The 13,848-nt window shown below is 37.3% G+C and overlaps 2 protein-coding genes and 1 pseudogene across 2 annotated transcripts; all 3 read left to right on the top strand.

Moving 5' to 3' along the window:
- Positions 1-9,287: 9,287 nt before the first annotated feature.
- LOC149230648 (uncharacterized) lies at positions 9,288-10,051 on the top strand. Its single transcript, XM_089381377.1, has one exon. The coding sequence runs from the start codon at positions 9,389-9,391 to the stop codon at positions 10,049-10,051; it is 663 nt and encodes a 220-aa protein (XP_089237503.1). The 5' UTR covers positions 9,288-9,388.
- Positions 10,052-10,334: 283 nt separating this feature from the next.
- Positions 10,335-11,220, top strand: LOC149230647 (LIMR family protein At5g01460 pseudogene; annotated as a pseudogene).
- A 300-nt stretch (positions 11,221-11,520) lies between these two features.
- Positions 11,521-12,828, top strand: LOC149230646 (uncharacterized; the record flags this gene model as incomplete). Its single annotated transcript, XM_089381376.1, has 1 exon — positions 11,521-12,828. A coding segment is annotated over one exon (1,308 nt), but the record flags the coding sequence as incomplete, so codon positions are not given.
- Positions 12,829-13,848: the final 1,020 nt, after the last annotated feature.

Here is a 13,848-nt window from a genome sequence, read left to right as displayed (position 1 = left end):
TGTATTTACTCAGGCCACTGATGCAATTCTCACTCGGTTGGACACTGCCGTTCAAAATTATAAAATGTTTAGGCAGCAGACCACGACCTCTGTCCCGGAGTTGGAGCCTTCATTTTGAATGGGGGAACCTCAGGAGCGAGAAGGTACAATAGAAGTAGATTCCACTCTGCAAGCAATGATCAAATCAGAAGAAGCACCTACACAGCATACAGCATAACCAGTGTAGGAAATATCACAGCCACCACCCATAGGATCAGCAGGACCGACAGAGGATGAAATGACTTGACTCGGGGACATGTCAAGGAATTATGGTTGGGGCCTGTTGGGGCCTTTGTTTAAATTTTGAAAAGGTTTTGACCAATTTTGGCTGGACCAAGGGACGAAAAGGAAATGGGTGGCAGAAATGGTTGGTTGGCAGAACAAGTAGTTGCGCAAGAGTTTTGGAAAGGTGGCAATGGAAGGCAAAGGCAGCTGAGGGGGAGAGAAGGTATAGAAGCAGCCGAGGGGAAGAATTGGTAGTCCAAGTAATAGAGAAGGATATAAAAGGTGAAGACTAGGAAAGGATCAAGGTTAGATTTGGCGAGGTTGAGAGGAGGAGTAGCAGAGACGTGAGAGGAGGTGGAAGGATTCCCAGTTGCGGCAGATGGAGGGAAGGTTGCCGGAGCCGGGAAGACATGGTCCGCGAAGCTGAACATAACTCGTGGAACTGAGCTGGGTATTTCATGTAGTTGTTTGTGGCAGAAGCTGAGTTATATTGTAATGTTTGATTGTTAAGATTAATATAAAGACCTGCTAAGATCGGTTGCGGCTTGTTATGTATCTGGGCCCTGTGTATGATGAATCTTTAAATTTTTTATGAATGTCTTATCAATTGCATGTAATCAGTAGTCTGTATGATATCATGAGTATGTTATTATCTCTGTGTTATATATAATGTGTCCATATATGTGATCAAATGCAACCCGGTTAAGACTTTCGCAAATCCATGTTGAACCCTTCTCCCTTTTGGTCGTGGCGTGCCTCAGGTGAGACTCCTTGCCCTTTGGGGTAAGGTAAAAATGTCGGCGTTGTCCTAGACTACAACGGACCATTGTTGGCCTCCTATGCCCAAACCCAGGGTCTTCCCCCTGATGACTCTCATGAGCCAACAAAAGTCAAGGGTTAGCTAAAATAGAATTTAAAATTTATTAAAGGATCCAATAATCTAGATAAGATTCTGAGTATTCAGAGATATCCTCTCCTCAAAACTGGTCTAGGGTATGAAGGATAATTAAGCATAAAGAAAAATAAAGATAAAGGACCAATCAAATACTCTGAAGCAAACAAAGGATTAGCCAACAATGTAGTCAAAGGAAATGAAAGGAACCAACAACACAAAAAGGAAAGTTATTGCATAAGTCCAAAAAGTCATGGGCTCAAGTGAATCATCAAATAAGACCTCATTTCTCTCCGAGAGAAAACCATGAAAGAGTAAGTGGATCACACCCTCAAATACCAAAAAAATAAAAAAAGCTTCTTAGATTATGTTATGTCCCTATAATACTAGTGATTCCCATATTACTATTGTCATTATAGCCCTTATTGTTATTTTTGTGCCCCTATTGTCCCCATATTGTTATTATTGTGCCCCATAGAAGCCTACTACTGTTATTATTGTGCCCTTAAATTATTATTGTTATGTCAGCTTTGGTTATATTGTGACCCCTTAGTCTCCTATATATAGAAAGGAGGTTTTGTCATTTGTATCATCCAAGAATTGTTCATTTATGTAATTTAAAGGAGGTTTTCCCCTTGAAGAGACTGATTTTGAAGGTGTTGATCTATCTTTTCTTCTATTTTCTGAGCTGGTTGCATAACATTTGGTATAAGAGTTTTGGATTCTATGGTTTCGCTGCTCCAAACAGGTCATCGTGGAATTTTCGCTATAACTTTGTTTCTGCCATGTTTCAGAAGCTAAAACAAAAACCCATTTGAGCCGAAATCTCTCTGAACCACGGGTCATAATTTCAAATCTTGTCTCGCTATATTCTCGGAGATATGATCCAAGGAATTTAGGGTTTTTGCAGGATCCCAAATTATATATCAAACATGGTACTTGAGGAAAATCGTCATAATGTTATTTCTGAGAATCATATTGAAATTAAATAAGAATTTAAAGAAATAGAATGGCCTGTATTTTTCTGTGTATTGATTTCAGGTCCTAAGGTCGAAACAATGACACGTGGAACTTCGTACAAGTTCGCTCTACTGAACCAGTCTATAATCAAGTCATCGTGGGAGATTTGGCATAACTCTTCCTTGGAGAATCCAATCTTGATCAGACTTGAGGGGTTGGAAAGACAACTCAGTGGGCTACCGGAGGATACAAGTGAAGATCTTGGAGATCCAAAATTACAGAGATACAATAGATTCAATATCGAGATCCTACAAAGTGAAAAAAGGTGTGTAGTTTTTTTAAAATTTTGCATAAGTTTGGTTTGAAAAAATAGTTTGAAGGAATTCAAAGGGCATAGTGAAGCATTATTATCATTAATTGATGCCCTGAAGAAAGAAAATGGAAAAACCTAGTAAGCAGCCTGAAATATCTAGCATGACTCATGAAGAAGAGGAAGAAATACAACATGATATATCAAAATTACTAGATCAAGTTCAACAAAATTCACTCTCACAAAAAGTAATAGAAGCTAAGATGGATAGTTTAAAGAAAGGCATGGAAGCTAAGATGGATGGGGTGGAAGCTAAGATGGATGGTTTAAAGAAAGGCGTGGAAGCTAAGATGGATGGTATATAAGAAAAACTTAAAGGCAACATGGAAGATTTGAAGATAGGCATGGAAGCTAAGAAGGATAATAAATTATTACCAAAGTATTATGGTCCATACAAGGTGTTGCAAAAGATTGGTACTATGGCATACAAATTGGAGCTTCCTGCAGCTTCCCGAGTGCACCCAGTTTTCCATGTTTCATGCTTAAAGAAGGTTATAGGTGACAAATTTCTAGTTCAAACAATACTGCCAAAACTTGACGAGGAAGGAAAAATCATATTGGAACCTGAAGTAGTCATAGAAACAAGAACTTGACAACTATGAAATCGATGAATTTCATAGTATCTCATCAAGTGGAAGAACTTACCCATTGAAGATTATGCATGAGAGGGTGAGAATTTTATACAGAAGCATACAAAACTACTCAAGCGTTGAGGACAACACTTTTTTGAAGGAGAAGGGCATGTTAGGTCCCTATAATACTAGTGACTCCCCCATTACTATTGATATTGTAGCCCTTATTGTTATTGTTGTGCCCCTATTGTCCCCATATTCTTATTATTATGCCCCATAGAAGCCCACTATTGTTATTGTTGTGCCCTTATACTATTATTGTTATGTCGGATTTGATTATATTGTGACCCCTTAGTATCCTATATATAGAAAGGAGGTTTTGTCATTTGTATCATACAAGAATTGTTCATTTGTGTAATGTAAATGAGGTTGCCTCCTCGAAAAGGCTAATTTTGAAGGAATTGATCTATCTTTTCTTCTATTTTGTGAGTTAGTTGCGTAACAGATTAAACAAACTCAAGAAGAATCCAAGACCAGAAGAAAGAAAAATGATAAAAGAAAGGAAGAATGTGCACCATGTTCTATGCCCAAAACCAAGGGAGCCACTGATATGTAGATAGTGGTTGCTCTAAGCACATGACTGGAAATAGAAGAAAATTGTTGTCATTGAATGTATAAAGATAGGAAGTCTCATTTTTGCTATAATGTCTCAAGAAACATCAAGACAAAAGGAAGAGTAAGCTTGGATATTGGAAGAGGTAAAGAATAAAAAATATTTTTGTAGAAGGGATGAATCACAATATATTAAGTGTAAGCCAAATGTGTGACCAAGGGTATGATGTTACCCTTCGTTCCAAAGACTATGAAATAAAGTTAGAAAAAACATGAAAGGTAATAGCAACAAGAGTAAGAACATCAAATAATGCATACTCAAAGAATAAAATGATAATTTTTATTTGGGGAAGCTTGGTGGTTAGCTAGTTGTGGCATACAAGACTAGGAAATTTGAATTTTAATCATATCATGAAACTCAACAAAAAGGGATTTTTGATGGATTTTCCAAAAATATCCAAGCCTAGCAAAACAATTTGTAAATCATGTCAAATTGGTAAGAAAATATGAATATCTTTCAAAACCAGGAAAAATTCATCCACCAGGCTGCTTCAGTTAGCTCATATACACTTGTGTAGAACCTCAAGAACCAAGAATCTAAGTGGTGAGATATAACTCATGTTGATTATTTATAAATAGACCAAACTTACTTGGGTTGCATTTTTGAAGGAGAATTCTGAAGCATTTTGAAATTTCAACATTTTCAAAACCATGGTTGAGAACCAAATTGGTTGCAAACTAAAGTGTGTAAGGTTAGGAAGGGGTGGATAATTCATTTCAAATGAGTTTAACAATTTTTTTGAAGGACATGGCATAAAAATATGGTTGACCATTGCTAACACACCACAATAAAATGTTGTAGCTAAAAGACAAAATAGATCAATGCAACAATTGGTAAGAGCTATGATAGACAAAAGAGAACTACCAAAAAAAATTTGGATTAAAGTTGTGCATACAACAATCCATAGTTTAAATAAAGCTCACTTTAGAACAAATAGTGATAAGACTCCATATTTTCTATGGTATGAAAAAAATAGCCACAATAAAATACTTCAGAGTCCTTAGCATCAAATGCTATATAAAAAAAATGATGATAATTTGGGTAAGTTTGATGCAAAGGTTGATGAAGGAATATTTCTAAGATGTTCTACTAAAAGCAAGGGATACAGATGCTCTAATAAAAGGTTGTGTAAGATAGCTGATCAAATTGATGTTAAGGTGGATGAGGAGTGACCTCTCAAAAGTGAACAATAATTATTGTTAGTCCACCTAATCAGACTAGTAGTGAATATGAAGCTGAACAATTTGAAGAAATAGGAGAAGAGGAAGAAGAATAGGCAGAATGCTCACACCCAAAAACTCTCTTAATTAGGTATGTACAAAAGCATAATCCCACAAACTAGATTGTTGGTGATAAGGAAGTAGGTGTTGAAACAAGAATTAAATTAATCAATACCTTTAGTCAAGCACATATTGTTATGTTGTAATGATTGAACCAAAATAATTTTCTTAAGAAAGCTAAGATGACCATTGGATAAAAGCCATGAATGATGAAGTGGATCAAATTGAGAAAAATCAAACTTGGGAATTAATTATAAGGCCAACAAATAAAAAACTTATTGGCACTAAATAGGTATTTAGGAACAAATTGAATGAGAATGGATGAGTTGTAGGAAATATTGCTAGATTGGTATGCAAAGGCTATGCTCAAGTTGAGAGAATATATTTTAAAGATACTTTTGCACCTGTAGCACAATTAGAAGCAATAAGAATGTTTCTTGAATTTGCATGTAACATACACATCAAATTATATCAAATGGATGTAAAGTTAGCCTTCATGAATGGAGAATTTGAAGAAGTGATATACATAGAACAACCTAAAGGCTTTCAACTATCAGAAAATCCTAAGGAAGGGTGTGTGATGAAAATGCTTTGTATGGACTCAAACAAGCACTCAAGGCATGATATTCTAGACTAGACAAGTACATACAATAGAAAGGATTCAAAAGAGGAGAAACAAACAATAATTTGTATATCAAATCTGATAATAATAGTCTTTTAATTATTATTTTTACGTTGATGATATCATTTTTGATAGTGATGCATATCTACTTAACCAAAAATTTGCAGCAGATATGAAAAATGAATTTGAGATGTCCTTGCTTGGAGAAATCTCATTATTTCTTGGATTGCATATTACTTCATAAAAAAAAGGCATATTTATCTCCTAGATCAAGTACCTCAAGGAAATTCTAAATAAATTTGGAATGGGAGAGTTCTCTCTTTCCAGTGCCCCTATGGTCACTGGATGCAAGCTCAATAAGGATGATGAATCACTAGAGGTAAATAAAACGATGTAGAGATAAATAATTGGTAGCATTTTGTATCTAACAACCTCTCAGCCAAACATTATGCAAGTTGTTAGTGTAGTTTCAAGGAAGCAATATACCCCAAACAAAGTCATGTCTTAACTTCTAAGAGAATTTCCAGATATATCTGAGAGCCATAATGGACTACATTCTATGGTATCGAGAAGGTCAAAATATTTCATTAAATGCATACACATAGGTTGACCTGGAAGGGTAGATGATCGGAAAAACACAAGTGGTTATGTTTTCTTTTTTGGAAACAACTTAGTGCCCTGGTTTAGAAAAAATCAAACATCCATCTCACTTTATACTACTGAAGCTGAGTAAATAATAGTTTTATTGAGTTTCACTAACATTCTATGGATGAAATAAACATTATAAGACGTGATGGTAATGTATGATAATATAAGCACTAACAACATATCCAAGAATATTATTCTTCATTCAAAGACCAAGCATATCCCCATCAAGTATCATTTTCTTAGAGAATAGGTAGTTTATCAACTTATGAAATTACAATATATCTCAACAAGTTTCTGAAATTTTTACCAAGCCTCTTGCTCAAGAACCTTTTGAATATTTAAGGTAGAAGGTGGGAGTGATATCTCATTCTTCTCTTCATTAATTTTTCTCTCATGAAAATGGGGTAGTTGTTCAATATGCATTAGAATGGTTGTTTTACCTGAGACAAGAACAAATAACTAACTCAGTTGGAGTTTTCAAATCAACAAGAGGGGTACAATTTTAGGGGCAAAAGTTCATAACATTGTTTGGAAGAATGGTAATGGTGTATGCAAAATCGGTAACAACCTTTGTTGAAAATGCAACAAGAAAGAACCGGATTTAATTTTCCCTTGACTTAAATTAGGAGAAAAATTGTAATTCCACATCACAAGACAATTTTCATGAGTTAACTAAGTTAATTTGACTTGGTTGGCTCAATTAATTCGAGTTGAGGGTCTAACTAGAGTCATGTTGAGTGTCTCCTACTTTATAGGATCCCTGGTTGAGTTTATTTTGAGTTGTAATTAATTAATTCAGCTTAACTGAGTTAAAGTCAGCTAAATTAGTTCCAACTGATGGAGGAACTAGTAGGAGGTCTAACAATGGGGTGCTTCTTCATGTGTTCAACTAGTTAACTGATGATTCACTCATAAATAACTCATGCATGTCAGATCTGAGAGTTATCCTGTTGATATTGGAGTTCAAGGGTGATGTACTATTAGTTCTATAATCATCCAAATTGTACAGGTTGTGCATGTAGGCATAAGAGGGCTTATGAGGATTGTGCAATTCCAATTGAGGAATTTCCCTAATTAATAGGGGATAAATCCTAAGGAAACAACACAAAGGAATAGGGACTTGGGTAAGCAGAAAATTGGTTAAGTATTGGCCAAGGATTGTCTAGGAAGCTGTGAGATAGATAGAGATATTGCAGAGGTTGCTCAGGCTTGAGAAAATCATTGTAATCTTTTCATATTTTCTGACTAATGCAATATACATATAGCAGGGGTTTTTAGTTGTGGCTTTCCCCCAAGAAATAATTGTGTAATGTGTTGAGTGAATTATTTCTCTTGTATGCTTCGTGATTTATCGATTGTTTAATTGTTTCTACTTATGAGTATAGTAGATTCAAGTCTTTTGTTTTAGAAAATTACATAAGCAGTTTAAATCTACAAGTATTTTCTACATTGTATTAGAACATAAATCAATCTAGAAGAGAAGAATGTGAGTTTGTCTTTGCAGGTGAAATCAAATTTGCAGGATCATTCTTCATAGCCAACAAGATGTCGTTCTATGGATTGAGACTCGAGTATTCCCTTAAGGGTAGCTCAAATTTTATTGCTTGGCAGGAGAAGATGGAGGCAGTGTTGGAAGACAACGAGCTGAAGGAATTCATAGAAAATTATATTCCTAAGCCTCCAACAACAAATGCCCAAGATCTAACAGAGTGTAAGAAATGTGTTGCAAAGGCGAGGAGGATCATATTAGAAGGAGTTTGAGATCATATTGTCTTGAATATCCATGGGAAGGATACACTGTATGCAATGTGGCAAGCCTTGATCGACTTGCTTCAGAACAGAAGTGACCACAGGAAGTTGGCACTAAAGGACAATCTTCAGAAGATCAAAATGGAGAAGGGAAACACAATAACACAGTACTTGAGAAGGTTCACACAATGTCAAGATGAGCTTGGGAGAATTGGTATTATAGTTGTTGAAGAAGATCTGGCTAGCCTAGCACTTCTAGGCTTTCCCATGAGCTGACATAGCTACCAAGATTCGGTAAATGGGAGGGAGAATCTACCAAAGTGGGAGCGTTCATGGTTTGACTTGGTGCAAGAAGAGATAAGGTAGAGCACTAGAGATGGAAGCTCATCCAAGCATGATGATGAGGAGAATTGTGCCTTGGCTGGAAAGGAAACAAAAGGGAAAGGGAAGAAATCAAAATCCAAAGGGGATTCCCATGAGGGCGGTGTTATCACTTAAGAATTCTAATTTCAAAGCCACTCACATTAGTTTGATGGTAAAAAAAAAAAAAAAAATCGGTGCTAGTCTAAGTTTGATTTTTGTTTTTAGAGTCTTGAGTCAACTAGGTATTCTCATTCATCACCGGTCATTCTCATTCATCCCCGTCTCATAGCCATGTGTCAGTTTTGTTCAAAAGTTACTATGTGTCACAAAGCTCTTTAGGTTATTTCGTAGCGCCTGTAATCATTTTAAAGTGGTTTCGCAGCACATAAATCCCTTTATCAGTTTCGCAGCGCAACATGTTTTAGGTGATTTCGTAGCGCATAATTCATATTTTGCACTGGCTGCGCTACGAAATTGGGGATTTGTTTGAATCCATAGAAAATATTTCACAGCTGTCATATCCAGCAAAATCCATCAACAGTTGTCAGCCTATACACTTCGTCTATCATATCCGACCGCTTATCCTCATCATTAGGTCGTTAGGTGTCTTGGTACTGGTACGTGTTTGCAGTTGTATTTTACTCTGCGGGTTTGGTCGATCAATCAGGCTTTTCAAAATAGTACCAGTGCAGTCAGAAGAAATTAGAGCGATGGCAAGGCATTGTAGTGTTGGCACTGAACTGAGGATGTCTGTTGAGCGGTTTATTCTCCTTGACACTCAGCCTGTATTTAGTGCATCTGTTTTGGCGGAAATGATGAGGCCTGATGGATCTTCTTCGATTTCTGTTTTAAGTGAAGAGCAGTTATCAGCTGAGTTGGCTCATGAGTTAATGGGTATTCAGGGCACTTTCTAGCTTGGCGTTTTCCTTGCTTCAGTCTGCCATGTGCTGTTGCTTGTGACAGAGGGCCTTCATGATATCAGTCTCTGGAGACTCATGCTAACGGTTGATATGCTAAAGCAGGGGATACCAGACCCATCTCTTCTGAATTCCCCTTCAACTGGAATAGGTGCCTATTCACAAAGTTCAAATATAGCGTCTGACAGAGAGGAGCGGGACACTTTACAGGATGATTCAACTGAGTTTTTGGCTGATCCAGTGTTCATTCACACAAAGTTGCGTGAACAGGAGTTTTCTTGGTACAATGTTTTGTGTTTGAGAAAAGCGCTTTCACTTTATTTCAATTCATCTTCTTTCAGGAAGAATGGGTTTGTTCAGTATTTTCCATCACGGCTCCAATACAATGATCATTTGGATGTGCTGAATGAAACCCCGTCTCAACCAAATAAAGATGAAGCTGGCCCTCAAGGGCAGCATATATTCAATAACTCACAGAGCAGATCTTTTGAGATTCCGACTAATTGGTCAAGTCCTGGTGAAGTTAATTTCTACGTTCTTCCATTGAAGGTGTCAGATGATTTAACAAAGATCCAGCTTGAGAGCTATACCTCAATACTGAAGCAACTCCGTGATCAGGTGCTTTCGATGCCATGTCGTTCCTTTGCAAGGCCAATCAGTGAGCGTGAATTGCAGTTTACATGGTGTGAGTTCGGCAAAAGATGTAACACGTTTCAAGACTCACAAAGGGTTTTGGGATGAAGTAGCCGAGAAATTGAAAGAAGAGACAGGAAAATGTGTATCGCCATGGAAGTTTTGTACCAAGTTCAGGACCATGAAAATAAGATACCTTGCAAAAAAGCAGAGTGGTGTTCAACACCAAGATAAACATGATGAAGAACTTTTTGGGATACTCGAGGAAATGTTTGGCAATGTTCGGAAACACAGATCAGACAACCATGGCTCTACTGGTTCAGATGTAAAGGGAGAAGCATCAGGTGGTGACACAATTTTGGTAGATACAATGTTGTCTACAGAAAGCTGGTGCATCATCAGAAACTACGTGGACCATGCGCACAACTTTTCCTGAATATGTTGTTGCTCTTGCTACAATTGTTGGATCAGTACTTTTTTCTATATTTGGTGGTGTAGGTATTACTTGTTTACCTTTGGGTCTTGTCTTCTCCTTTCTTCGTCGACCAAAAGCTATCATTACTCGTGCACAGTATATCAAGGAGGCCACTGAATTAGGGAAGCGGTAGCAAAGGCAGAAAATGGCGGAAAATGTAAAGGCAGTTGAGAAGGAGCTTCTTTTTCTAGAAGAAGATGTGAAGGCTTTGGAGGAAATGTATCCTCAGGGTGAAAAGGCAGAGGCATCATGGGCTTTAACAGTGCTTGGCTATTTAGCAAGATTGATACTTGGAATATTTGGGTTTATTGTTTCGGTGGCTTGGGTTGCGCACATTGTGTTATACATGTTGATCAATCCTCCTGTCACTCCCTTCCTTAATGAGGTTTTCATCAAGCTAGATTCTGTTTGGGGGCTTTTTGGAACTGTAGCATTTGCTTTCTTTTGCCTCTACCTCCTCCTTGCTGTGATAGCAGGGGCAATGGTTCTTGGCTTAAGGCTTGTTTTTATAACAATTCATCCAATGAAGTGGGGTGGAACATTGATGAATTCTTTCCTTTTCAATGTGGGGCTTATTCTTCTCTGTTCAATCAGTGTCATCCAATTTTGTTCCACAGCCTTTGCTGTGTATGCACAAGCAACTGTTGCTCAGGAGATATTTGGTCACACTCTTGAATCCTTGCGTGGCATTAAATACCTTTACAAGTACAATGTGTTCCAAATAGTCTTTATTGTTTTGGCTGGAAAAAACGAAAACCAAGAGGAAGGCTACAGCTCGCTAGTTAAAATGTGCAGTTCTTGAGATATCCTGTATGATGGAAGTTGCATGTTATTCTCTAGGTACACCTGCATGTCAGAATGCAGTGTAGGTATAATTGGACGGAAAGAGAGCAAAGGGGCAGAGTGAAGACCAGAAGTGTGAACGTAAGGCCAATGTGAATAATTTAGTGCTTCGTTCAGGTGTCAAGACAGTAAAGCGGCGTGTTAAGAGGGTAAAGTGGGTTTTGAAAGATGAAATTTGTATTGCTTCTGCTGTACAAGATAGTATAAATCGTGGTGCACATGGTGTGACATCTTTAAAAAGATGCAATGAAATTTTTATAGAATAGAACAGCTTATCTTGGCTACTATTCCTCTTTCAGAAGATAATCCAGCTCCAAGTATTGTGACAGAGAAGAACATCAAGTTATTATTTGAAATGCAGAAAAAGGTGGATAGAATTCAAGGAAACTACTCTGGATCATTGGTATCTCTAAAGGATATCTGCATAAAGCCGGTTGGTAAGGAGTGTGCTAGTCAAAATGTTTTACAATACTACAAAATGAAACCAGAACTGTTTGATGATTATGAAGGGTCTTCACATGTGTTGTTTTGCTTTGAGCATTACACATCTTCGGAGCCATGCTTGAGTTCATATCATGCTCCTGTTGACCCAAGCACAATATTAGGGGGTTACAAGGAAAGCAACTATTCACAGGCTACTGCATTTGTTATCACATATCCTTTTAATAATGCTGTGGACAAGACAGGACATGAAAATGGAAAAGCGTTAGCATGGGAGAATTCTTTCATTCATTTAGTGAAAGAAGAGCTTATTCCAATGGCAAAGTTGCACAATCTTACTCTTGCATTTTCTGCAGAAAGTTCTGTGCAGGAAGAACTTAAGAGGGAGAGCACTGCTGATGTTGTAACCATATTGATCAGCTACATTGTCATGTTTGCCTACATATCAGTGACACTGGGTGATATTTCACCACACTTTTCACCTCTTTATGTTTCATTGAAGGTGTTACTTGGTTTGTCAGGGGTTCTTGTTGTTGTCCTTTCGATACTTGGATCTATTGGGCTATTCAGTGCACTTGGAGTGAAGTCCACTTTAATTATTGTTGAAGTTATTCCATTTCTAGTGCTTGCGGTGTTAGTGGACTTCTTACTGCAAGTGACTGCATTTGTTTCTCTTATGACATTTGATTTGATAAGAACAGAAGGAAACAGAGTTGATTGTTTTCCTTGTATTAGAGTCAGTCCATCAACAACTGAACTTGAACATGATAATTTGGGCAGGAGGCACCAAAAACCTGGCCTTTTGGTGCAGTACATGAAGAATATCCATGCACCTGTATTAAGCATACCAGCAGTGAAAGTTGCAGTCCTATTGGTGTTCAGTGGTTTTGCTTTTGCAAGCATTGCATTAACTACAAGGCTTCAACCAGGTTTAGAGCAACAAGTGATACTTCCAAGAGACTCTTATTTCCAGGGCTATTTCAATAACATATCTGAGTACCTTCGAGTTGTCACTCGAGCTACAAATGACTTCAATATTACACCAAATGGCATGCTTCTAGGGCAGGGTTCAGTTCTGAATGATGTTCTTGTAGCCAGATTCATACAGTTATATTTGGAACAGTGAAAGGCTTACAGCACATCAAGGACATGACAGTCTGCTCCATTTTGGGTAATTAAAGGATAAAGAACATGGCTAATTATTTCCGAATATCTTTGAGGAAAACAAAGGCATAAAAACAAGGGCAGTTTCCTATGTTTCAGGGCATTGGAAAACATGTGATATCGAAGAGCAACATGAAGCATTAAAGGTCCATCACAGCCACCGCCAGAAGGGAACCAGATGTCAGAGAACGAAAATGATTGTAGACCAAGGCTGTTATGGAATTAGAGTCCTATTTGATTTAGAAGTCTAGAAGATCTAGTAGAATTAGAATCTTAATTGTTTTAGGATTCCAGAGCTGTCAATTAGTAGTCAGTTGTAATTATTAGTTAGTTAAAGTGTTAGTAGGTGTCATCATAGGCAGAATTGGAGTTCCCCTCACGCTGGAGGAGGAACCTCAGTTAGGTGGAAGAGCTCTATATATAGTTGAAACAGCAATGTAATCAGGGTTGGAAATTTTATGAACAAAGCTTGTATTTGGCTTATGTAAAGACTCACTTTCAGTAATATGATTTTGGTTTTACTTCTCAGGATTCATGAAGGATTTTTCTATATTCAGAATGTGTGATGTTGTCTTCTTCTTAGTTTTGTTTACAGTGGTATGGATGTATAATCACTCAGAATTCACTGAATGTGCTCTGATTTCCTGTATGCATCTATAAACTGTGTGGTTCCTTATGAGAATATATTCTGAATATTCAAATGTTGAATGCCCTGACTTCCATGTAAGGTCAAGATCTTTGTTGTATTGAAGTGTTGTTGACTCCATAGGCCCAATGGATAGTTGTTTAGTATGTTTCCAGCATTCATATTTGTTACAGTTGTTTCACAAGATTTAGCCATCTTATCTTAATCAAAATCATTAACCCATCTAGAGAGAGCCCTCTCAGGTTGAGGAGGCTAAGCCTTAGCCTAAAGTAGGTTTGAAATAGTTACTTGAAGTCTTCCTGGTCTGCAGCCTTCCAGGGCTTGATTTTGAGATAA

This window comes from Pinus tabuliformis, chromosome J, assembly GCF_031772625.1.
Source record: "Pinus tabuliformis cultivar Carrire ecotype Pingquan chromosome J, CPIR1, whole genome shotgun sequence".
NCBI classification, from domain to species: domain Eukaryota; kingdom Viridiplantae; phylum Streptophyta; class Pinopsida; order Pinales; family Pinaceae; genus Pinus; species Pinus tabuliformis.
The sequence above is the reverse complement of the archived record's forward strand: the minus strand, read 5'-3'. Positions and strand labels throughout refer to the sequence as shown.